At 37.0% G+C, this 24825-nt stretch overlaps 1 protein-coding gene across 8 annotated transcripts in view; it reads left to right on the top strand.

Moving 5' to 3' along the window:
* The window catches only part of LOC122438224 (RUN domain-containing protein 3B), a 157359-nt gene that overhangs the window by 91404 nt on the left and 41130 nt on the right, over positions 1-24825 (top strand). For all 8 annotated transcript variants that reach the window (XR_006268486.1, XM_043462864.1, XM_043462862.1 and 5 more), the window contains 2 exons: positions 8025-8193; positions 15206-15363. Coding sequence is in view for 7 of the 8 variants with exons in the window: in XM_043462864.1 (XP_043318799.1) it covers positions 8025-8193; positions 15206-15363 (327 nt within the window). In the remaining variant the exon portion in view is untranslated. The remainder of the gene's footprint in view (positions 1-8024; positions 8194-15205; positions 15364-24825) is intronic.

The raw sequence follows: 24825 nt of genomic DNA, 5'->3' as shown, positions 1-24825 counted from the left end.
CTAAGCATTTTTCTACCAAAGGCCAGTCTTTTGGCCTGTGTACTGCACCCCATCCTCTCTCTTCTGCTATGGTCTTAGCTCTGGCAGTTGACCCTTTCCATTAACGTCCCTTTTTCTAGATCTTCCTGCATGTCGTAACATATAAGCATGTTGTTATTTTTCCCTTCTTAAAAAAGGGAACCAAGAAAATCTCCCAACCCCACATTCAACACTTCTAAGCTATTCCTTAGTACCCTTTCTTTTATGACATAACTGTGCCTCCTTTTTTTTTTTTTCCCCCTCCTTTCTCTCTTGATGGCTCAGATGGTAAAGAATCTGCCTGCAATGCAGGAGACCCAGGTTCGATCCCTGGGTTGGAAAGATCCCGTGGAAAAGGGAATGGCAACCCACTCCAGTATTCTTGGCTGCAGAGTCCCACAGACAGAGAAGCCTGGAGGGCCACAGTCCATGGGGTGCAAAGAGTCAGACATGACTACCACTTTCACGTCTCTTGAACTAGTCAAAGGAGCTTTTAATACCTACCACTGAAACTGCTCTTTTCAGAGTCAGCAGGAATGTCTTCTTGCCAAAGCCAGAGGTCAGTTTCCTCACCTTACTTACCTTTGAGCAGTGTTGGATACACACAACTCCTCCTCTCAGCACTTTGCTACTTTTCCTCCTATTTGCTCCTTCTTACTCCCTTTCACTGCTTTCTTCTCACTTCCCCAACCTCTAAATGTTGGACTGTTTCCGAGCTCAGTTCTGAATTGTCTTCTCCGACTACACTCACTAAGTAATTGCATCCAGTTTCACGGCTTTAAACACTATACTGCTCTTTCCCATACATATGCTTCTACCTAGAACACTGCTCTGAACTCTGGACTCATACAGGCAGCTGCCAACTTGACATCTCCACCTGGATGTGTAATAAGCACCTCAGATGAAGCATGTACAATGAAGAACTCCTAATGCCACCACCGCCACCTCTGAGAAGAAAACACACTTCTTCCTTTACTCTTTGCCATTCCTAGAGTGATAGTTCTAGCATGCCAGTTGCTTATGCTCAAAATCTTTGGGGTCAGTGTTGAATTCTCTCTTCCATAATCCATCAGTAAATATTTTTGCACCACCACTATCACCTCCTAAACTTAAATGTGGAGATTTGCAGGAGTCTTCAAGCTTCCCCTCTGACTCCTGTCATTTTTTTCTCCATAGAACAGTCAGAGTGATTGTTTAGGAATATGTCAAGTAATTTCATTCCTCTGTTGAAAACACATTCCAGTAGTTGCTTTCCTTCTGACTCAAAGTAAAAGACAAAATTCCTAAGTTTACCCGGCCTCCAGTTCCTCTCTGACCTCACGTCCTATTCCCTGCCTTCTTACGGTGCTTCAGTAACACTGGCCACCTTGTTATTCCTTGAGCACACCCAGCCCACATATGCATCTTTCTGTTTTCTCTACTAGGAACACAATCACTCTCAAGATATTTGCATGGCTACTTCCCTCATCTTCTCTAAAACTCTGCTTAGTACCATCATAGTCAGGAAGCCTGCATGGAACATTCTCCCTAAAAGAGTGATACCAGTTCCCCTGACTAGGGTCACCTCAAGCAACTATTTTTCATCTCTTATTCTCATTTTCTTCCTTTGTTGAATGAACTTATTAGATAGTACAGCTATACTTCATGGGGTTATCATGAGGACTAATGAGGTAATGTACATGAAGTGTTCATACAGTTCCTTGGATCCCTATAGTTATTATTTATTTTCCTCCTTGTCCTCACAAGGAACTTCCTTATTATCAGTTCTTCCTTTCTACTCTTGGGTGGTTTTAAATTATATATTATTTATGTTGTTATTATATATTATTTTGTTCTACCTTCTTTGGGTTTGTGATGATCTTTTCTTACCTTTTTATAAAATAAGGTCTACTGAGATATCATTGACAGGTAAAATTTTAAGGTATTTAAAGTGCACATCACGATGATTTGTTACCATATTCTGATAATATATGGCTTCCCAGATAGCTCAGTGGTAAAGAATCCACCTGCCATCCCTGGTATTGGGAAGATCCCCTGGAGAAGGAAATGGCAACCGAATCCAATATTCTTGCCTGGGAAGCCCCATGGAAGAGGAGCAGGGCAGGAGCCTGTGTCCATGGGATCACAAAAAGTTGGACACAACTGAATACATTCTTCCTACCTCTGATAATGTACACCTTGTGGAAGAATTTCCCCATCTCATTAACTAACATATCCATCATCTCACATATTTAACTTAAATGTTAAGTTCTACTTTTTTAACCAATTTCAGTTATTCAATAGTGTTATCAACTATTATCACTATGTTTAACATTAGATCCTCAGACTTTATTAATCTTACAGCTGAAAGTTTGTACCCTTTTACCAACCTCTCCCTAGTCTTCACTACCCTCTGGGAACCACTTTTCTACTCACTATTTTTATGAGTTTTACTTTTAAGATTTCACATGTAAGTGATAACCTTCAATATTTGTCTTTGACTTGTCTCACTTAGTATAATGCCCTCAAGATTCTAAATGTTGTTGCCAGTGGCAGGATTTCCTAACCTCTTGTGGCTGAATAGGATTCCATTTTATGTATGTACACACCACATCTTCTTTATTCATTCATCTGTTGATGGACACTTAGGTCCCGTCCATATGTTGATTACTTATGCTTCAGTAAAGAAGAAAATACAGATATCTCTTCAAGATTCTGTTTTTATTTCCTTTTGATATATACCTAGAAGTGGGATTGCTGGACCATACAGTAGTTCTATTTTAAATTTTTTTGAGGAACCTTCCTACTGTTTTCCAAAAATCCAATTGATTTTCCATAATCAGTTGACACGGGTTCCCTTTTCTCCATATCCACATCCTTGTCAACACTTATCTTTTTGATTATAGCCATTCTTTTTTTTAAGATGGCCATTCTTGACAGATGGCGCTAGTGGTAAAGAACCCGCCCACCAGTTTAGGAGACTTAAGAGGTGCATGTTTGATCCCTAGATGGGGAAGATCCTCTGGAGAAGGAATTGGCAACCCACTCCAGTATTCTTGCCTGGAGAATCCCATGGACAGAGGAGCCTGGCGGGCTACAGTCTATGGGGTTGCAAAGAGTCAGACACGACTGAAGCGACTTAGCATGCATGCATGCATGTGTTCTGATAGATGTTAAGTGATATCTTGTGATTTTGATTTTCATTTTCCTGATGATAAGTGATGTTGAGTACCTTTTCATGTACCTGTTGACTGTATGTCTTTCTATGTCTTTTTTGGAAAAATACTTACTCCATTCCTTTCCTATTTTTCAGTCACATTGTTGATGTTGTTTTTTTGCAGTTGAGTTCCCTTGGATATTAACTCCTTATCAGATATATGATTTGCAAATATTTCCTCCCTTTCAGGAGGTTGCCTTTTCATTCTGTCACTGGCTTCCTTTGCTATGCAGGAGACTTTTAGTCTGATGTAGGCCCACTTCTTAGTTTTTGCTTTTGCTTTTTTTTTTTACTTTGTGTGTGTGTCAGTCAAATCCGAAAATCATTGTCAAGATTGATGTCAAAACACCCACTGTGACACAAAACCCACTGTGTTTTCTTCTAGAATTTTTACAGTTTCGGGTCTTGTATTCAAATCTTTAATCAATTCAGAATTGGTTTTTGCATATGGTATAAGATACGCATATGGTATACAGTACAAGATATATGATATGCATATGGTATAAGATATAAGGTCTAGTTTCATTCTTTGTGTGTGGCTGACTAGTTTTTTCAGCACCATTTGTTGGAAAAACTATCTTTCCCCGTTGTATGTTCTTAACTCCTTTGTCATAAATATATACATGGGTTTATTTCTGGGTTCTCTGTTCTGTTTTATTAATCTATATATCTGTACTTAGGCCTGTATTGTACTGTTTTGATTACTGTAGATTTGTAATATATTTTGAAAGCAGGAAGTGTGATGCCTCCAGTTCTGTTCTGCTTCCTCTAAATTGCTTTGGCTATTGGGTGTATGTTATGGTTCCATATAAATTTTAGAATTGTGCATTTTATTTCTGTGAAAAATGCATTGGAATTTTTGTAGGCATCACGTTAAATATGTAGATTGATTTAGGTAGTATGGACATTTTAATAGTATTAAGTCTTTCAATTTGTGAACACAAAATTATCTTTCCATTTAAGTGTTTCTTCTGTAGTTTTTCATCAACATCTTATAGTGTTTAGTGTACAGGTCTTCCACCTTCATAGTTGAATTTTCTGTAGATATTTTATTCTTTTTTGATGCAACTGAAAAAGACATTGTTGTCAATTTCTCTTTCTGATAGTTGATCATTATTATATGGAAATGCAACTGATTTTTGTATATTGGTATTTATCCTGCAACTTTACTGAATTTGTTTATAAGTTCTAACAGTTTTTTTTTGGTAGTCTTTAGGATTTTGATATATAATATCATGTCATATGTGAATAGTGTTTTATTTCTTCCTTTTTTACTTGGATGCCTTTTAGTTCCTTTTCTTGCCTAATTGCTCTTTCATTAGGACTTCCGATGTTGAATATAAGTGATGAGAGTGGGCACTCTTGTCTTATTCCTAATTTTAGAAGAAAAGCTTTCAGCTTTTTAGCATTGAATACGGTGTTAGCTGTGGGCTCAATGTAAATAACCGGTATTATGTTGAAGTATATTCCCTATGCCCAGTTTATTCAGAGCTTTTATGATCTTTGCTTTCTCAAAACTTAAATTTACTTCTTTTCTTATGAGTAAATAAGGCTTATAAACATCCCTTGAAGTACTGTTTACTTTAGCTGCATCCTAAAAGTTTGATGTTATTTTTTATTTTTGTTGTTTAAAGCACAGTTTCCTTTATAATTTTTTTGACCAAAGGTTATTTGGAATATAATCTTTAATTTTCAGATATTTTCAGTGCCTTTGTTTTGGTTACGATTAGTGAATGTGGTCTACATAATATTATAGTTATTATAGTAGTTCCTTGAAATTTATTGAGAAATGATCTAGAATCAGTGGTATCCCAGTGAGTGGGTCCAGTATTCATTAGATTATGCTTGTTAATGGTGGTGTTCTAGTACACTATTTTATGTCCTTTCTCACTTATCCTCTTTTCATCTTTTTAATTATTTAAATGTAGTAAGTTCTTTACTATGATATTTGATTTGTTGGTTTTTCCTTGAGGTCCTTTGATTTTTACTGCATATTTTTTAAACTAACTTGTCAGATGCATACAAGTTTAGAATTCTTTATTCATCTTGATGTAATACATAGTAATTAAAAAAAATTCCTTGAAGTTTACTTAGTTGATGTTAATGGCGTCTAACCAGTTTTGTTTAGATTGATATTTTTCTAGTGTCTTTTTTACAACTATATTTGGTCTGACGTACCTTCCATTTAGTATGTGAGACATTGGTTTGACAGCTGTAGTTATATGTCGTTAGTTGTAAGTTGTACCCTGATTTCAGGTGTGTTACTATGTGAAAAAAGGCACACTAAGAACTGATAAAATAGAGTTCATTGAACCTTTCATGACTTTATGTTCTTAAAGTATACACACACAGGTTTTAAAAATACTACTTGAGTTTAAAAACTCTAGTCTAATGGGCTTTATGTTTTAACTGAGGTGCTTAGGGTATTTACTGATATTTTTGGGTTGATATCCACTCCATTGCTTTCTTTGGGCTTCCCGGGTGGCGCTAGTGATAAAGAACCCACTTGCCAGTGCAAGAGATATAAGAGATGCAGGTTCGATCTCTGGGTCAGGAAGATCCCCTGGAAGGAGGGCACGGCAACCCCCCAGTATTCATGCCTGGAGAATCCCACGGACAGAGGAGCCTGGCGGGCTACAGTCCATGGGGTTGCACAGAGTCGGACACGACTGAGTGACTTAGCGCAGCACAGCACATTCTTACTTTCTGTTTGTCCTACATTCTCCTCTACTCTTTCTGTCTTCTTATTTTGATTCTTTTTTGGGGGGGAGGTTAACTTTTCTTCTGCCATTTTATTCCTTACTCATTTACAATTTATAGACTCTTCTTTTACTAGGCTTCTTTTATAGGCTTTTCTTTTATGGTGGTACTTTTACTAGTTTTACTAAGCATATCTAAACCTTAACAAAGGCTAAATTTAATATCTTTACCACTTATCCAGATAAATGAGGACCTTGTATTGTTTTAACTCTATAATCATCTCATTCTTGACATATACTGTTACTGTCCAGAATTGTAAGTTTGTTGTTGGTTTATTTAGAACTCCATAAAACTAGGCATTATTGTTAGAGTTCTGTACTCAATTTGTTTAGGTTTACCCATAAGTTCACTATTCTCTTTGCTTAGTGCTTCTTAACTCAGTTTCCCTTTTCCTAAACTACAATCATTAGGAAGTTTCTTTTAGTGAGAATTTGTTGGTAAATCCCTTAAGTTTTAGTTTTCTGGAAATATGCTTATATTGCCCTCCTTCTGGAAGGATAATTATTCTGTACTTGCTAGCCTGTTTCAGCAGTTATTTTTTCTTAGCATTTTGACAATCTTTAATACTATAATTTCTTCATATCTACCTTAAATGTTACTAATTCTCTTAAATTTATCTGCTTTATAGCTAATTCATTTAATTTTTAATGTCAAATGCCATCATTTAAGATCTCTGCTCGTCTCTTTTTCAAAACTGAAACTTTATTATCAGCCACCCAGAGCCACAGATGTGACAGGCAGACTTCATTTGGCATGTGTTTGCGCATTGGTTTGTTTCTGAGATCATTAGCTAAGAACGTCACACGGGTTGAACTTTTAAGTAGATGTCTCTAATTCAAGTCTGCAGTGTGCTGGACCTGACTCAGGAAGCCAACAGATGCAAACGCTGATTGTGGAGGATGAAAAAATAGAATGTCTTTCTTTGATCCTTGTATTTTCTACCATTATATCTGTATTAACTTACAAAATTATAATTTCTGACCTGGAGTTCCTTTGGTTCATATTTTCTAGGTGTGTTTCCATCTTTTTAATTTTAATTTTACTGTATTCGTGTGTATTTTGTAGATAGCTTACTTTGGCACTTACTTGCCTTAATCAAAGCAGAACATCTGACTTGTCTGTTGAGTTTAACCTATTTAAGATTTTTGTAATTTCTTTTGTATTAGTGCTTATTCTGCCATCTTATTTTTTGTTTTAAAGTTACTGCTTTTTCTTATTTTGTTCCTCTGTTTGCCAGATTAGAATTTTTTGTATACCTTGAGGGTTATAGAGACTATTTTTATGCTGTTTCTTAAATGTTAATATCATTGCTGATATTTTAAAATTTATTTTCCCTGTTCCTTTTATTTTTTTTCCATTTATTTTTATTCATTGGAGGCTAATTACTTTCCCTGTTCCTTTTAAAGTGTATTTTTCTTCTAAACTAGACAATCATCTTAACACACCTTTCTCTCCTTTATTTAGCTTCTCTCCTACTTTTTCCGCGCCTTGTTCTGTGTTTTCTCCCAGACTGATGTCATAAGGAATTTTACATATGGATTGTAATGGATTTTTTCTCTGCTTCACCTGTGTCTCTCCTTCTTCCCCCCAGTAGAAGCGTTTAGGTATAACTGGTTTTCTGAACCTCTTGTTCTCTTCTCTCAGTCAAAGCCGAGCTGATCTTGAGCACTGCGCTGATATTATACCCTGCTGGCAGCACACTGGTGACGTGCTGTCTGCCTTACAGTGGAGATCGAACAGGCAGTGAAAACAACCCAGCGAGAAAACTCTCAGCACATGTGGAGCTTCTGGCTCTCTTCTTTGGAAGTTTTTTCCTCTGTCTTCGGGACATTCTCGTAGTTTTTCTGTGTTAATGCCTTAGATCTGTAAACCTCACTTGAACTTCTGTTGCATCTGTAGGCCTGATGATAATATCATCATTATCATATAGTTAGTGCTGAATATTTTGGAGCTTACTTTCCAGTAACTTGCAAATGCTGAAGTATTTCTAGAAAACCAAAGGGGAACATACTGTAAACTTTATTTCTTTAAAAAATGTTAATCTTCTCAGTTCTGATAGTATCAGCAGTGACGAGGAAGAGCTGAGGACTCTGGGAAGCAGTGATAGTGAGAGCAGCACTCCAGAGAAGGTCGGGCCTCCAGTCATCATGGATGAGAACAGTTGGTTCAACAAGTGTAAGAGAGTCAAACAGAAGTATCAGCTCACCCTGGAACAGAAGGTGTGTATCAGTCATCAGAAGTCATTTCATGTTGACTCTAGTTACTGCCTGCAGACTGTCACTACCAAAAGATCTTTTAACTAAACAGAAGTATTTACCTACTGCTACTTCCTTTCTCTTCTTAGATTGTCCTCCTCTTAATTAAAAATCAGGCCCAATTTTAGGAGAGGCTTTTGTGTGTAAAACTTTTTCTAATTTTACATTCTAATATAACACTGACCCATTTATTCTCCTGTATGCAGTTTCATTTATATGTTTGAGGTATTAATTTCTAGGATTAATTTTATAAAAGATTATTTGGTTTATGAAAGTGTAGTAATAGTGATTGCTTAAGAAATTCCATATATGTGTCTCTCTCTTCTCTTTTTAAAATCAGGTATTTTAGCAGTTATTGTGTGTTAAGCACTATAGTAGGCAAAGGGGAGTACATAGCAGACTGGGATACAGACTAGCATCTTGAGTTATGACATACTCATATTTTTCCTGTATTGTTTATTTTCCTTTCTTCCCTTTCTTTCAAATTACTGTTATTCATAGATGAGCTACTTAGGAAAAGCCTAGTGGAATTATCAATAGAAATATTAGAACAATAAAAAATACACTGAGGAAAATGGTTACAAAGGAAATTTACAAATATGAAAAGATTTCCTGTAGACAAACAACTACTAGTTAAGATATACAAAGAAAGCATTAATACCTTGTGAAAGAAGAATTCTGGTACCAGATACCAGCAAGAAGTCAGACTAAGATAACTAAAAGCCTTTACACTGTAAAAATCTGCAAATGCCAAGTAGAATAAAATTTTGAAATAGTTTCATACAGAACATAGTTTCATACAGAGCTCACTAAGGACATTGTACAGGAGGCAGTGATCAAGACCATCCCCCCAAAAAAAGAAATACAAAAAAGCAAAATGGTTGTTCGAGGAGGCCTCACAGATAGCAAAGAAAGGAAAAGACGTGAAAGGCAAAGGAGAAAAGGGTTAGGGTTAGGTTATACCCATTTGAAGGCAGAGTTCCAAAGAATAGCAAGGAGAGATAAGAAAGCCTTCCTCAGTGATCAGTGGAAAGAAATAGAGGAAAACAATAGAATGAGAAAGACTAGAGATCTCTTCAAGAAAATTAGAGATACCAAGGGAACATTTCATGCAAATGGGCTCAATAAAGGACAGAAATGGTATAGACCTAACAGAAGCAGAAGATATTAAGAAGAGGTGGCAAGAATACACAGAACTATACAAAAAAGGTCATGACCCAGATAACCACAATGGTGTGATCACTCACCTAGAGCCAGACATCCTGGAATGTGAAGTCAAGGGGGCCTTAGGAAGCATCACTACGAACAAAGCTTGTGGAGGTGATGGAATTCCAATTGAGCTGTTTCAAATCCTAAAAGATGATGCTTTGAAAGTGCTGCACTCAATATGCCAGCAAATTTGGAAAACTCAGCGGTAGCCACAGGACTAGAAAACATTTAATGTTTTCATTCCAATCCCTAAGAATGCTCAAACTACTGCACAGTTGTACTCATCTCATACACTAGCAAAGTAATGCTCAAAATTCTCCAAGCCAGGCTTGAACAGTTTGTGAACTGTGAACTTTCAGATGTTCAAGCTGGATTTAGAAAAGGCAGAGGAACCAGAGATCAAATTGCCAACATCCACTGGATCATCAAAAAAGCAAGAGAGTTCCTGAAAAGCATCTGCTTCTGCCTTATTGATTACGCCAAAGCATTTGACTGTGTGGATCACAACCAACTTTGGAAAATTCTTCAAGAGATGGGAATACCAGACCACCTGACCTGCCTCTTGAGAAATCTGTATGCAGGTCAAGAGGCAACAGTTAGAACTGGACATGGAACAACAGACTGGTTCCAAATAGGAAAAGGAGTACGTCAAGGCTGTATATTGTCACCCTGCTTATTAACTTCTATGCAGAGTACATCATGAGAAACGCTGGACTGGATGAAGCACAAGCTGAAATCAAGATTGTCAGGAGAAATACCAATAACCTCAGATATGCAGATGACACCACCCTTATGGCAGAAAGTGAAGAAGAACTAAAGAGCCTCTTGATGAAAGTGAAAGAGGAGAGTGAAAAAGTTGACTTAAAACTCAGAAAATGAAAACATTCAGAAAATTAAGATCATGGCATCCGGTTCCATCACTTCATGGCAAATAGATGGGGAAACAATGGAAAAAGTGACAGACTTTATTTTGGGGGGCTCCGAAATCACTGCAGATGGTGACTGCAGCCATGAAATTAAAAGACGCTTGCTCCTTGGAAGAAAAGCTATGACCAACCTAGACAGCATATTGAAAAGCAAAGACATTACTTTGTCAACAAAGGTCCATCTAGTCAAGGCTATGGTTTTTCCAGTGGTCATGTATGGATGTGAGAGTTGGACTATAAAGAATGCTGTGTGCCAAAGAATTGATGGTTTTGAACTGTGGTGTTGGAGAAGACTCTTGAGAGTCCCTTGGACAGCAAGGAGATACAACCAGTCCATCCTAAAGGAAATCAGTCCTGAATATTCATTGGAAGGACTGATGCTGTAGGTGAAGCTCCAACACTTTGGCCAACTTATGGGAAGAATTGATTCATTTGAAAAGACCCTGGTGCTGGGAAATATTGAAGGCAGGAGGAGAAGGGGATGACAGAGGACAAGATGGTTGGATGTCATCACCGACTCAATGGACATGAGTTTGAATAAGCTCCAGGAGTTGGTGCTGGACAGGGAAGCCTGGTGTGTTGCAGTCCATGGGGTCACAAAGACTCGGACGTGACTGATCGACTGAACTGAACCGAAGGACTGTATAAACAAGGAAGGGCCTAAAAACAAGTGGGTGAAATGAGTTAAAGCCATTACAAACTCCTGGGGTGGGGGTGAGGGGCCATTCCCTTAACCTAGGTACCTGTGTTTTAATACCAGCAGGGCACAGCAAATCGAGGCCCACTATCATTCAAGTTGGAGATTGAACCTCAAAGACAGGAATGAGATGCACAGTGGCAGAGCAAGCACAGAAGTTGGTAAACCTTGACTACGTGAGATAGCAGCAGCAGTGTTAATGCCACTATGGGCTGGCAGTGGTATTCTGGAATATGCTGATGAACTGGTTTTGCAGGGGAAGTAGATGAGCTCTGATTTGCTTTCATTTGCTGATTTCTCTGGGATAAATACTCCCATCATGGCCAACTTAAAACTACCTGTTTGATGTTACTGAATGCAAGATAAGGGAGAGATGCACAGTAGCTCACAATTACATAGTTTTTCTCCCAGAGAAATACAGTGACTGTGACTTGAAGAGCACAGATAGTGATAGTATACTATTGTAAAATACTTGGGAAGTGATGGATTTTGAGTAGTTATTTCTACTCAACTATTACTATTTGAGTAGTAGTTATTTTAAGTAGTGGTTATTTTGAGTAGTTTTTTTTTTTTTAATACAGTTTACTTAATCCTTGTTTTTCAATACAGTTTACTTAACTAAGTTTATATAATTTAATTGTTAATAATAGCAGTGTTTTAACCACTGAATTACAAAATACCGGAAGCTTAACATTCAGGTCTGGCTTCAGCCCTCCCTAGGAAGTAAAATGGAGCTAAACACTGTCTAATAGTATCAGAAAGGGTGACAGACAGTGATTGAAGTTAAAGCCTCTTAGGATCTATGTATTATAAGTAGTGTAGTGTAAAAGGAGTGTAGACACCCTTTTTAAGGTATATGCCCGTTTCCAAAATTGCAGTTAAAGAAATAGAATATTTCGCTTTTAAACTGATAATAAGAAAGAGAAGAAATAAAGAAAATGCGATTATTACAATAGAAAAGAGCAAATGAGAAAAAATGAAGATAGTATTTAAAAAAAACACAAAATAACAGAAATCTCAATACAACCAAGAGTCAGCATTGCCATAAAAGAAAAGGTATAAGCTTGCCAATTAGGACAAACTCTTGAAAATGCCTGGTGGTCCAGTGGTTAAGACTCTGTGTTCTCGCTGCCCAAGGCCCTGTTTCAACCACTGGTCAGGCAACTAAGTTCTCACAAGCTAAAATGGAGAAGCCAAAAAAATAATAATTTAAAAAGTAAAGGAAAAAAGACAAACTCTTAAATTTATTTTTTTGTTTTTATTTTTTATTAAATGTATTTATTTTCATTGGAGGCTAATTACTTTACAATATTGTAGTAGTTTTTGCCTTAAATTTTTTTTTTTTTTTTTAAATTTATTTTTTAAATCATAAGTTTTAGTGACATGCAGTCTGTCTGTAAAAGGCATGCATAAAATAGTGACTCAAAAAATGTTGAAACTAGGAGGATAAAATAGAGTAGCAAATACTAACCAAAATAATTCTATATCAGTATAATTCACACTAGACATCAAAAGACAAAAAGTATTATTAAGACTAAAGAAAGATATTGCCTTTTTAAAAGAGAAGAATTCACCAGCAATCTATAACAGTACTGAACTTACATGCATTTAAAAATTCAGCCATGAAAAATATGAAATAGAAATTAATAGAGTAGGGGAAATGAATAAACCCATAATAATAGTAGAAAATTTTAACATCCCAATAATTACAGATTAAACAGACAAAACCTGGTAAGGATGTAATGAACTTGAGCAATGCAGCTAGTAGGCTTAATGTAAATTATGGTAGGGACTTCTCTGGTGGCTCAGTGGTGAAGAATCCACATGCCGGTCGATGAATGCATTATTTACAATTTTTATTAGTGGACTGCCAGTGCAGAAGACCTGGATTCGATCCCTGATCCGGGAAGATCCCACATGCCTCAGAGCAACTGAGTCCATGTACCTCAACTATTAAGTCTGTGCTCTAGAGCCTGGGGGGTAACTACTGAAACCCGTGCACCCTGAAGCCCATGCTCCACAGCAAGAGAAGCCGTTACACCTTCTGGTGAGAGCCCAGGCACCGCAGCTGGCGAGTACCCCACGTTCTGCACCTGGAGAAAGCCCACGCAGCGATGAAGACTCAGCCCAGCCAAAAATAATTTATGTTTTAGAGATACGGTAAATGCTAACAGTTAGAATGCACATTCTTTTAAAGCATACATGGGACAACTATTCCATTTTTTATGGGCTATACTAGGTCACACAGCAAATACAAAAATGATACAATAGTGACCACAATACAGTAAAATTAGATTCAATAGAAAAAGTTACCACCACCTAAAGTACACCAATGGGGATTTAAAAAAAATAAAGTCTTCTAAATTATGGGTCAAAAAGAAATGAGAAAATACTTAGAAATGAAGAGGAATGAAAGCAATGCACACTGATAGTACTAAGGTGCAACTTGTGCAGTACTTGGAGAATTACTTATCCTAGAAAAGAATGAAAATTAAAGAGCTAAGCATCCAAGAAGTAAACAAAAACAACAAACCAGTTCAAAATAATAAAAATAAGAGCAGGTATTAATGAAATAAACAGAGGTACATAATCAGTTAAACCAAAAGCTGATTATCTGTACAAATTAAATAGATAGAATCAACCATAATTAAATTTAAAAGAGTTGAGGCACAGATAGACAATTTTAAGAATTAAAAGAGAATAGACAGTATGACCATAAATGCCAGGGAGACCCCTCCCATAATTTATTAATAATTTTATCAATTTTATGTCAGTACCTTAGAAAATTTGGATGAAGAGTTTTTATAAATACTACTTCTCAAAATTTACAGACCTATAATCATTGAAGAAATTAAACAAGTAGTTCAAAATCTGTCCCCTCCTTCCCCTCAAATCACCAGACCTGTTTGGTTTTTGAGGTAGATGCTACCAAATGTTCAAGAGGCAGTAATTCCTATTTTCTATTGGCTGTTCTTGAGAATAGGAAAAGAAGGAATATTTTCCAATTGATTTTATGAATTCAGTATAACTTTGATACTAATACACAGTCACATGAACTCAAATGGGATATGATTAGTGTTAAAACCTGTGGCATGAACAGTTCAGCATTATCTAGTAAGTGCGCAGATGTCTAAGGCCTATGACCCAGCAGCTCTGCTCCTAGTCATGTCTCCTAGAAACTCTCAGATGTCTGTACCAGGTATCATACAACTGACTGTTCACAGTAATGTTGTTTATATTAAGAAATATGTAAAATAATCTAAATGGCCATTGATAGAGTGAGTAAATAAGCTGCAGTATCATACAACAGAATACTATGCGCTGTTGAGAGTAAATGTACCACCTGTAGTGAGACTCATCCCTGGATGAAAAAGCAAGTTGCAAAAGAATATAGATAAAACTCAGCCGAACTCAACAGTGTATTGTTTAAGAAGACACACGTTTGTGGTGATGCTGGAAGGAAAAGCAAGGGGGTGATAAACACAAATCTCAGGATGTTGTTGTCTCTGCAGAGAACAGGGGATGTGATCAGAAAGATATCATGTGACTCTGAGAGTACTGGCAGTGAATCCAGGTGCTGGGAATTTGTGTTGTTTAATTACTGATGTTTACAAATAATCATGCATAGCTTAAACTAAGCTGTGTCCCAGAGAGACTGAATAATTTACCCAAGTACCTTTAGTTTATAAGTAGTAGAACTGTAATATAACATGAGACAGTCCCTTACCCTGTAGGCCTAACCTAGACATTATACTGCTTTCCTGTAATATGCTAATGCTAAAATGTTAATAACTGTTTTTGAAAAATAATCACTTAAGAGGCAGATTTTTAATTAATCATTATATAATTAGGTCTGTTTTGAAGCCTGAAGGCGTTTAGAGTGTTTATCACTGTTGCAGAGCTTAGAAATTATAATGTTTTAACTCAGTTTTATGTTAAATTATAAACATACTTTATTGAACTTTAGAGAACTTTAAATAATGGAGAACATATGTTAAATTTTTAATTCAGTTAAAGCTGTTTTATTTACCATTTCTTCAGTGATACTTTGAAATTATTTCATTACAACATAGCTAAGAATAACATTTAATCTACTCAGCATTTATCTTCAAGATACATATTAGAATTTTGCACTTATTTCCAGGGTTATCTTGAAGAACTCTTACAACTTCGAGAGAACCAGCTGTCTGAATCTGTCGCTCAGAATAAAATACTACTACAGAGGATTGAAGATTCTGACCTGGCTCATAAACTGGAGAAGGAACAATTAGAATATATAATTGTGGAGCTTCAAGATCAGCTGTAAGTGAGTCCTTTTGGAAAAATTTTGGCAGTATGTAAAGTTAAGAAAAATGTCATGTTTGGCATAGGATTCAAGTTCCAAGAAATCTGATTGTGTGCTATTTAGTTCTTTTTCACTTAGTCTTTTTTAAAACGTTTCCTTTTTTCTTGTAAAAAACCTGTGTTCACTGTAGAAACATTCCAAAAAATGGGAAGAAGAAAAAAAGCACCATCAGTTGTGTTACCCAGAGTTAACTGCGATAATGTGGTGTGTGTTATTCCAAATGCATGTGCACAATTCTAAGGTTTTAGTGATTGCAAAAAGATGGCATATAAGATCCTCCATTCAAAGTACACTGTACTATTGGAAGTACAGTGCCACTAGATAAACTTTTTGTTACCAGGTTGTGCCAGAATGTGACTGAGTGCAGTTTAGTAGAGCTGACATTTTTTTCATAGCAAGAGTTTTGTTGTTGAAGAAAACTGTGTATTGATCTACAGTCTGGCACAGCTCCTTATCGTAGTGTTTAAAGCACTAGTTTAAAGCACTTTTACTAGCCATACCATTTTGTCAAACAATTTTATCAATTAGTTGTTTATAGTGAAAACCTCCTCACTTAATATTTACTTAATATTAAGGATAGTTTTAAATTTTTTTTCTTTTTTTTAATTAATTTTAATTGGAGACTAATTACTTTACAATACTGTGGTGGTTTTTGCCATACAATGACTGAGTCAGCCACGGGTGTACATGTGTCCCCGCCCCAAACCCCCCCCACCCCACCCCCTTCCCCATCCCATCCCTCTGGGTTGTCCCAGTGCACTGGCTTTGAGGGCCCTGTTTGATGCATCGAACTTGGACTGGTCATCTATTTCACATATGATAATATACATGTTTCAATGCTATTCTCTCAGATCATCCCACCCTCGCCTTCTCCCACAGAGTCCAAAAGTCTGTTCTTTATATGTGTCTCTTTTGCTGTCTCATATATAGGGTCGTCGTTACCATCTTTCTAAATTCCATATATATGCATTAATATACTGTAGTGGTGTTTTCTTTCTGACTTACTTCACTCTGTATAATAGGCTCCAGTTTCATCCAACTCATTAGAACTGATTCAAATGCATTCTTTTTAATAGCTGAGTAATATTCCATTGTGTATATGTACCACAGCTTTCTTTTTCTTTTTCCTTTTTTTTTTTAAATTAAAAAAAATTTTTTTTTCATTTATTTTTATTAGTTGGAGGCTAATTACTTTACAATATTGAAGTGGGTTTTGTCATACATTGACATGAATCAGCCATGGATTTACATGTATTCCCCATCCCGATCTCCCCCTCCCACCTCCCTCTCCACCCCATCCCTCTGGGTCTTCCCAGTGCACCAGGCCCGAGCGCTTGTCTCATGCATCCAACCTGGGCTGGTGATCTGTTTCACCCTAGATAATATACATGTTTCGATGCTGTTCTCTTGAAACATCCCACCCTTGCCTTCTCCCACAGAGTCCCAAAGTCTGTTCTGTACATCTGTGTCTCTTTTTCTGTTTTGCATATAGGGTTATCATTACCATCTTTCTAAATTCCATATATATGTGTTAGTATGCTGTAATGTTCTTTATCTTTCTGGCTTACTTCACTCTGTATAATGGGCTCCAGTTTCATCCATCTCATTAGAACTGATTCAAATGAATTCTTTTTAATGGCTGAGTAATATTCCATGGTGTATATGTACCACAGCTTCCTTATCCATTCGTCTGCTGATGGGCATCTAGGTTGCTTCCATGTCCTGGCTATTATAAACAGTGCTGCGATGAACATTGGGGTGCACGTGTCTCTTTCAGATCTGGTTTCCTTGGTGTGTATGCCCAGCAGTGGGATTCCTGGGTCATATGGCAGTTCTATTTTTAGTTTTTTAAGAAATCTCCACACTGTTTTCCATAGTGGCTGTACTAGTTTGCATTCCCACCAACAGTGTAAGAGGGTTCCCTTTTCTCCACACCCTCTCCAGCATTTATTGCTTGTAGACTTTTGGATGGCAGCCATCCTGACTGGCATGTAATGGTACCTCATTGTACCACAGCTTTCTTATCCATTCATCTGCCGATGAACATCTAGGTTGCTTCCATGTCCTGGCAATTATAAACAGTGCTGTGATGAACATTGGGGTACATGTGTCTCTTTCAGTTCTGGTTTCCTCAGTGTGTATGCATAGCAGTGGAAATAATTTCAAACTTTAAGAAAGGTTACAAAGATAGTACAAAATAATTTCTATATGCTCTTTACTAGATTCATCAGTTTTCAGCGTTTTCCTCATGTCATAATTCTCTCCTCGTATATATAGACATGTTATTTTTTGAACTACCTGAAAGTAGTTTGCATACCCCATAGTACTTCAGTGTGTTTTTCCTAAGAACAATAACATTATCTTAAACACTCACAGTTCAACTCTCATTTTAAGAAATTTAAATCAATAAAATACTTCCATTTTACCTATATCTCATATTTTGCTTTCATCAGTTGTCCAAGTAATGTTTCATATTGCCTTTGTTTTTTTGGTCCAGAATCTAATCCAGGATCACATTTTGCATTGACCCTCAGTCTCTTCAGTTGCTTTTCACATTAGCGTTCAGTGGTTATCTCAGTTCAGATTGGTATTTCTGAGAACACAAGCTAGAAATTTTATAGACTGCCCCTCAGTTTGAGTTTGTTTGCTTTTCCTTGTAATTAGGATGAGCTTACCCATTTGGGGCTGGAATAGTAAGCAAGCAGTGTGTTCTTGGGGTGTCACATCCAGAGGTTCATGAAGTCTGTTGGCCTTTTGTTAGTGATGTTAATTTTAATCATTTGGTTAAGATGTTTTTCTCTTCTGTATAGTTACTGCTGTTTCCTTCTGTAATTAACACATAATTTGCATGGAGATACTTTGCAACTAAGAAAATTAAATGATATTTTTAAGTAAAAAAGTTTTATTAAGGAACATAAAAATTTAGTGTTTCTAGGAATTTGTGTCTTGGTAAGAAGAATTACGTTCACTTATTGTTTCTTAAGATTTTTAAAAAATATTTTAAAGAGAATGTGTCCTATGGGATCTCTGTCACTGAGGAGCACATTAATGCTACTAATCCTATAGTGTCGCTCACTACTATAAGCAGGAGAAAAATATTATGACACAAACAATAGAGATTTCTGGTTATTTCTTTACAATTAAAAGATTAAGAAAGTAATTTTTCTTTTGCAAATAATACTGGTAGTGTGTCTAAATGCTTTTAACTTAAAAATAATTATGTAGTCAGTTTTTATTTCATCACAGAGATATTTCCATTTGAAGAATTAAATTTGAATGCATCACATTTATTTTACTTCTGATAATTTAAAGGAAAGTCTCAAATTTTTTAGTTTAAAAAAGAATTTGTGAGTTAGGTTTTATCTTATTGCTATGATAGAAGTGTCCTTGATCTTTCTGGTTTTGCAAAGAAACCTTACAATTGTTTTTAATCTCTTTAAGTTACTAATCTCAATACTAATCAATCACTAATTGATTAGTTACTAATCAAATACTAATAAATTTAAGTTTTAATCTCTTTAAGTTACTAGATGAATCTAGTTAATCTCTTTAAGTTACTATAGCAAAAAATATAAAGTTAAAGTAACTGATGAGAATTAGATTTGGAATTTGGAGATTAAAGATTTATTTTCACATAACATGGTTGCAGTCTCTGGATGGGTTGTAAATTGGTGCCTTACAAGATCCCTTTATACAGAAAGCATTGCAGGAACACTTAATAGACTAAGGTGTCTTCTAGAATGTTTACAATCTGCTATGTTATCAGATTGCATTTAAGGTACACATAAACTCTGGGCATTTTTGAAACTGTAGGGAGAGTGGACATTTTTTCCTCCCTATGTCACGAGATTTTTTTCCAACAGGAAGGTCTGCAGTCAAAGTTATAACATATAAAGAAAAAGGTTAGAAGAGGAGCATTAAATGGAATATGAAGTATGAAATATTTGCTTCTACATTATGTTGATTATCTTTTCCTGGGTGATTAAGATAATTTGCCACTTAACTTTTTATATATTTCTCAAAGGTTAGATTTGTTTTTTAATTACTGTTAAAATATGCTTTAAAGTCTTTAAATACTCGTGAAATCTGAGCATTGTGTAATTTGGGCAGTAGATGATATGATAGAGGAGCATTCCATAGCTTCATCACATCAGGACTGTGCTCAGATACTGGCTCTGTCCTTGCCTATTATGAGCTCAATCTCAGTTGAATTATTTTCTTGGAGCCTCTGTTGCATTATTTGTAACATGGAGATAATATTTGTGTTGTGGGTTTTCATAAGTATTAAATCATGTTTAATAATGTTAGGACAAAGAAGGTAATCAAGATTATTAGTCTGTTTTGGCTTGTAGAAACCTTAAGATCTCCTTAATATATTCACTCAGATGAATATTGAGTTTAAAATGTTTTACCTTAACATGCCTAAATGGTACAGCTCAGACAGTGAGTTTGGACTTGACTGTATTATCCCTGAGTATCAAGGAATTCACTTTTGAGATCGAGTTTCTAAATGGTGTGCTGTGCTATGCTAAGTCACTTCAGCCTTGTCCGACTCTTTGCGACCCTGTGGGCTGTGGCCTACTCGACTCCTCTGTCCAAGGGGATTCTGTAGACAGAAATCCTGGAGTGGGTTGCCGTGCCCTCCTCCAGGGGATCTTCCCTACCCAGGGATTGAACCTGGATCTCTAAAGTCTCCTGCATTGGCAGGCAGGCTCAGTGGTACTTGGATGAATATTTATGATAATACTATAGATCTGTGATAGGCATTCAGAGAGATTTTCTGCTGTACAGGTGATTCTTTGTGAAGCACTCATTGCAAACTTTGAGGACAGACAGTCTCAGAACAGGATACAAGAGCTAAACACCATGTCATGATTATTATCGATAAAATGTATAATGATTATTTTCTAGTTGCTGAAATTTTTCTATTTGTGATTTGAAAAATAGGAATAGTAAAATGTTTTACAGGGCTCCCTAGAGAAGGGAGTGAAGAGTCTTGACTAGCAGAGTGAAGAATCATGCATTGCTAAAACTAGGCCACTGTTAAGGTTCAGCAGCCAGTTTGGTGTTGTAGTAATGGTGTGATCTGTTAGCCTGAAAATCAGAGTGCATTGATGCTGTGGCACCCTGGCTTACAACTTTTAGGATGACTGATGTGGATTCTAACAGAGGGCAATGACATCATCATAGCCCAGTTAAAAATGGGAAAATCATGGCAGTTACTGGTCATATATATTTTTGGCAGATGACAGCTATTAAAATATCAAATTACAATTAGGCTGACATCTATTACACACAGAAGAAATGTACAAAAAAGATCTTCATGACCCAGATAATCAAGATGGTATGATCACTCACCTAGAGCCAGACATCCTGGAATGTGAAGTCAAGTGGGCCTTAGAAAGCATCACTACAAACAAAGCTAGTGGAGGTGATGGAATTCCAGTTAAGCTATTTCAAATCCTAAAAGATGATGCTGTGAAAGTGCTGCACTCAATATGCCAGCAAATGTGGAAAACTCAGCAGTGGCCACAGGACTGGAAAAGGTCAGTTTTCATTCCAATCCCAAAGAAAGGTAATGCCAAAGAATGTTCAAACTACCACACAGTTGTACTCATCTCAGACACTAGCAAAGTAATGCTCAAAATTCTCCAAGCCAAGCTTCAGCAGTGTGTGAACCATGAACTTCCACATGTTCAAGCTGGTTTTAGAAAAGGCAGAGGAACAAGAGATCAAGTTGCCAACAACCGTTGGATTATTGAAAAATCAAGAGAGTTCCAGAAAAACATCTATTTCTGCTTTGTTGATTATGCCAAAGGCTTTGGCTGTCTGGATCACCACAAACTGTGGAAAATTCTTCGAGATGGGAATAGCAGACCACCTGACCTGCCTCTTGAGAAATCTGTATGCAGGTCAGGAAGCAACAGTTAGAACTGGACATGGAACAACACACTGGTTCCAAATCGGGAAAGGAGTACGTCAAGGCTGTATATTGTCACCCTGCTTATTTAACTTATATGCATTTAACTTATTTAACTTATATGCATCATGAGAAACGCTGGGCTGGATGAAGCACAAGCTGGAATCAAGATTGCAGGGAGAAATATCAATAACCTCAGATGTGCAGATGACACCACCCTTATGGCAGAAAGTGAAGAAGAACTAAAGAGCCTCTTGATGAAAGTGAAAGAGGAGGGTGAAAAAGTTGGCTTAAAGCTCAACATTCAGAAAACTAAGATCATGGCATCTGGTCCCATCACTTCATGGCAAACAGATGGAGAAACAGTGGCAGACTTTTTTTGGGGGCGGGGGGGGGGCTCTGAAATCACTGCAGATGCTGACTGCAGCCATGAAATTAAAAGACACTTACTCCTTGGAAGAAAAGTTATGACCAACTTAAACAGCATATTAAAAAGCAGAGACATTACTTTGCCAACAAAGGTCCATCTAGTCAAGGCTATGGTTTTTCCAGTAGTCATATATGGATGTGAGAGTTGGATTATAAAGAAAGCTGAGCACCGAAGAATTGATGCTTTTGAACTGTAGTGTTGGAGAAGACTCTTGAGAGTCCCTTGGACTGCAGGGAGATCCAACCAGTCCATCCTAAAGGGAATCAGTCCTGAATATTCATTGGAAGGACTGATGTTGAAGCTGCAATTCCAATACTTTGGCCACCTCATTGGAAAAGTCCCTGTTGCTGGCAAAGACTGAAGGCGGGAGAAGAAGGGGACAACAGAGGATGAGATGGATGAATGGCATCACCGACTCAATGGACATGAGTTTAAGTAAACTCCCGGAGTTGATGATGGACAGGGAAGCCCTGGGGTGCTGCAGTCCATGGGGTCCCAAAGAGTCGGACACAACTGAGTGACTGAACTGAACTGAATACAGGCAAATACTTCAGGCCAGCAATAGATGGCGCTCTCTCACTGTACACCAATAGATGGCCCTCTCTCATCCTGCTTTCCTCTAGCTCTGAGCTAGGACTTGGAGATGACTCCTGTAGTAACGCAGCTTTGTGTGGTTTTTCCCTTGCCTTCATGGCAAGCCTCAACCTCAGGAGCCTCGACCATCTTCCATCAAGTAGCTTTTGTTTGTCGTTGTTAAAGCTGTTGTCATTGTAAAGTTATTGTAATATTTCTTTAATTAATAGGAATTTAACAAATATTTTACACTAGGTTTGAAGTTTAGTTAGGATTGTCACAGTCTTTCTTAGTGGTCTAGTTAGAAGGTTGAATAGGCTTTGAGTTGTCATCCCATAACCCTGTTCTCCCCATAAGTAAGTGAAAGTTGCTCAGTCATACCCGACTCTTTGTGACCCCATGGACTGTAGACTCTGTCCATGGGGATTCTCCAGCCAAGAATACTGGAGTGGGTAGCCATTCCTTTCTCCAGGGGATCTTCCCGACCCAGGGATTCAACACAAGTCTCCTGCATTGCATGCAGATTCTTTACTGTTTGAGCCACCAGTGAATCCCTTTCCCCATCAGGCTAGTTATTTTCATTGTGTGATTGAAGAACACTGTTTTGTTTTGTTTCTGGATTACAGCAGAAATGCATATATTCAATGTCCTTTTATCACTTAAATTTATTTTTCTTTTTGATGCTCAGATTGTCCAGTTTTTACTAGTGGAAATGCCTTTATGTTAATTCCTGTGTACTTCTGACAAGATACATTTGCCATTGCTAACTTTCTTGCTTTCTGTTACAAGATACCACAGGCTGATCTTGGATAGTTCTGGTCCTGGAATCAGCCATTCCTCTAAGGATCCAGAGTTTATCTTATATTTTACAATGAAAGGGAAAAGGAGGCATTTGAGGGAATTCCTGGCGGTTCCAGTAGTTAAGATGGCAATGAACAACAAGGAAATAATTACTATAAAAAAGGAGGTTAAAAAAAATAAAATAAAAAAAAATAAAAAATAAAAAAGGAGGTTAGGGACTTTGCTGGTGGTCCAATAGTTAAGATGCCATGTTTCCACTGCAGGGGGCCTGGTTTTGAGCCTAACACACCAGAAAAATAAATAAGGAGGCATTTGAGGGTTGTTTGAGGTTCTAAATTACTCATTAATGTTTCTTTTCAAAGGATACTCTCAAGTAAAGGTCTAAAGTTCAACTAGAATGAATAAGATACAGAGATGTAATTAATGTACAGCACAGGGAATATAGCCAATGCTTTATAATAACTATAGATGGAGTATAATTAAAAAAGTAATGAATAACTATGCTATATACCTGAAACTAATAGAATATTGGAAATCAATTGTACTTCAGTTTCTTTTAAAAATGTAAACATTGGAAAGCATTTAAGAGACCTTGTTAGATTTGGGATTAACTTTTTGGGCAAAAATACTTCTTGGTAGATAATAATTTTTGAATACATAAATAAAACACTTTATTTATTTATAAATTTATAAAACACTTTGAAAGAAGAAGCCTAGTAGGGAGCCAGGTATTCAAAAATTATTATCTACCTATGAAGTATTTTTGCCCAAAAAGTAGAAGGCAGTGGCAACCCACTCCAGTACTCTTGCCTGGAAAATCCCAGGGACGGAGGAGCCTGGTGGACTGCAGTCCATGGGGTCGTGAGGAGTCAGACGCGACTGAGCGACTTCACTTTCACTTTTCACTTTCATGCATTGGAGAAGGAAATGGCAACCCACTCCAGTGTTCTTGCCTTGAGACTCCCAGGGATGGAGGAGCCTGGTGGGCTGCCGTCTGTGGGGTCGCACAGAGTTGGACACGACTGAAGCAACTTAGCAGCAGCAGCAGCAACTGTAAAGTAATACAAAGAATCACTTTACAAAAAATTTACAAGAATAGGTAGATAATTTATAATTTCTGAATAACTGTAAAGTGACCTTTATCCCATGTCTGTGTCTAAATTTAACAAAAAGCAAAACACATAACTAAAGGATATTTTGTATTGAAATTATGAAGAAGGTAGGGTTTACAAAATGCTATGTAAGCATTTTCCAATTCTGGTAAGCTTTCATGAATAAAGAGTAAATTCTTATTACTTCTTTTGGTACTAAATTGCTTTTGTAACTCCTCTGGCATTTATATCCATTCATTTGACAAATATTGAGAATGCCATGAAGATCCAGGCTCTGTTCTAGGGGCTGGTGACTCTGGAGTGAATAAAACAGGGTCCCTGCCCTCACAGAGTTTACCTTAGGCAGTCGGCAATCACCGACACCAACAGTAACAAATAGTGCCTGAGTGATGGTCCTGTTCCTCTTCCAAAGTAGCTGAGAGAGGCTGTGAAACTGTTCAGTTTGGGACTGTAACCCATGTGGCCAGGACTGAAACCTGGCCAAAACCCACTATCTTCCAACCGAGATCAGAAATCGGGTTTCAGGACCTAACGAAGCTCTGGTTCTTGATGTTTTGTTGCAGAAGGAATTCAGTGAAAGACA

Source organism: Cervus canadensis, chromosome 3 (genome assembly GCF_019320065.1).
Source record: "Cervus canadensis isolate Bull #8, Minnesota chromosome 3, ASM1932006v1, whole genome shotgun sequence".
In the NCBI taxonomy this organism is placed as follows: Eukaryota; Metazoa; Chordata; class Mammalia; order Artiodactyla; family Cervidae; genus Cervus; species Cervus canadensis.
The sequence above is the reverse complement of the archived record's forward strand: the minus strand, read 5'-3'. Positions and strand labels throughout refer to the sequence as shown.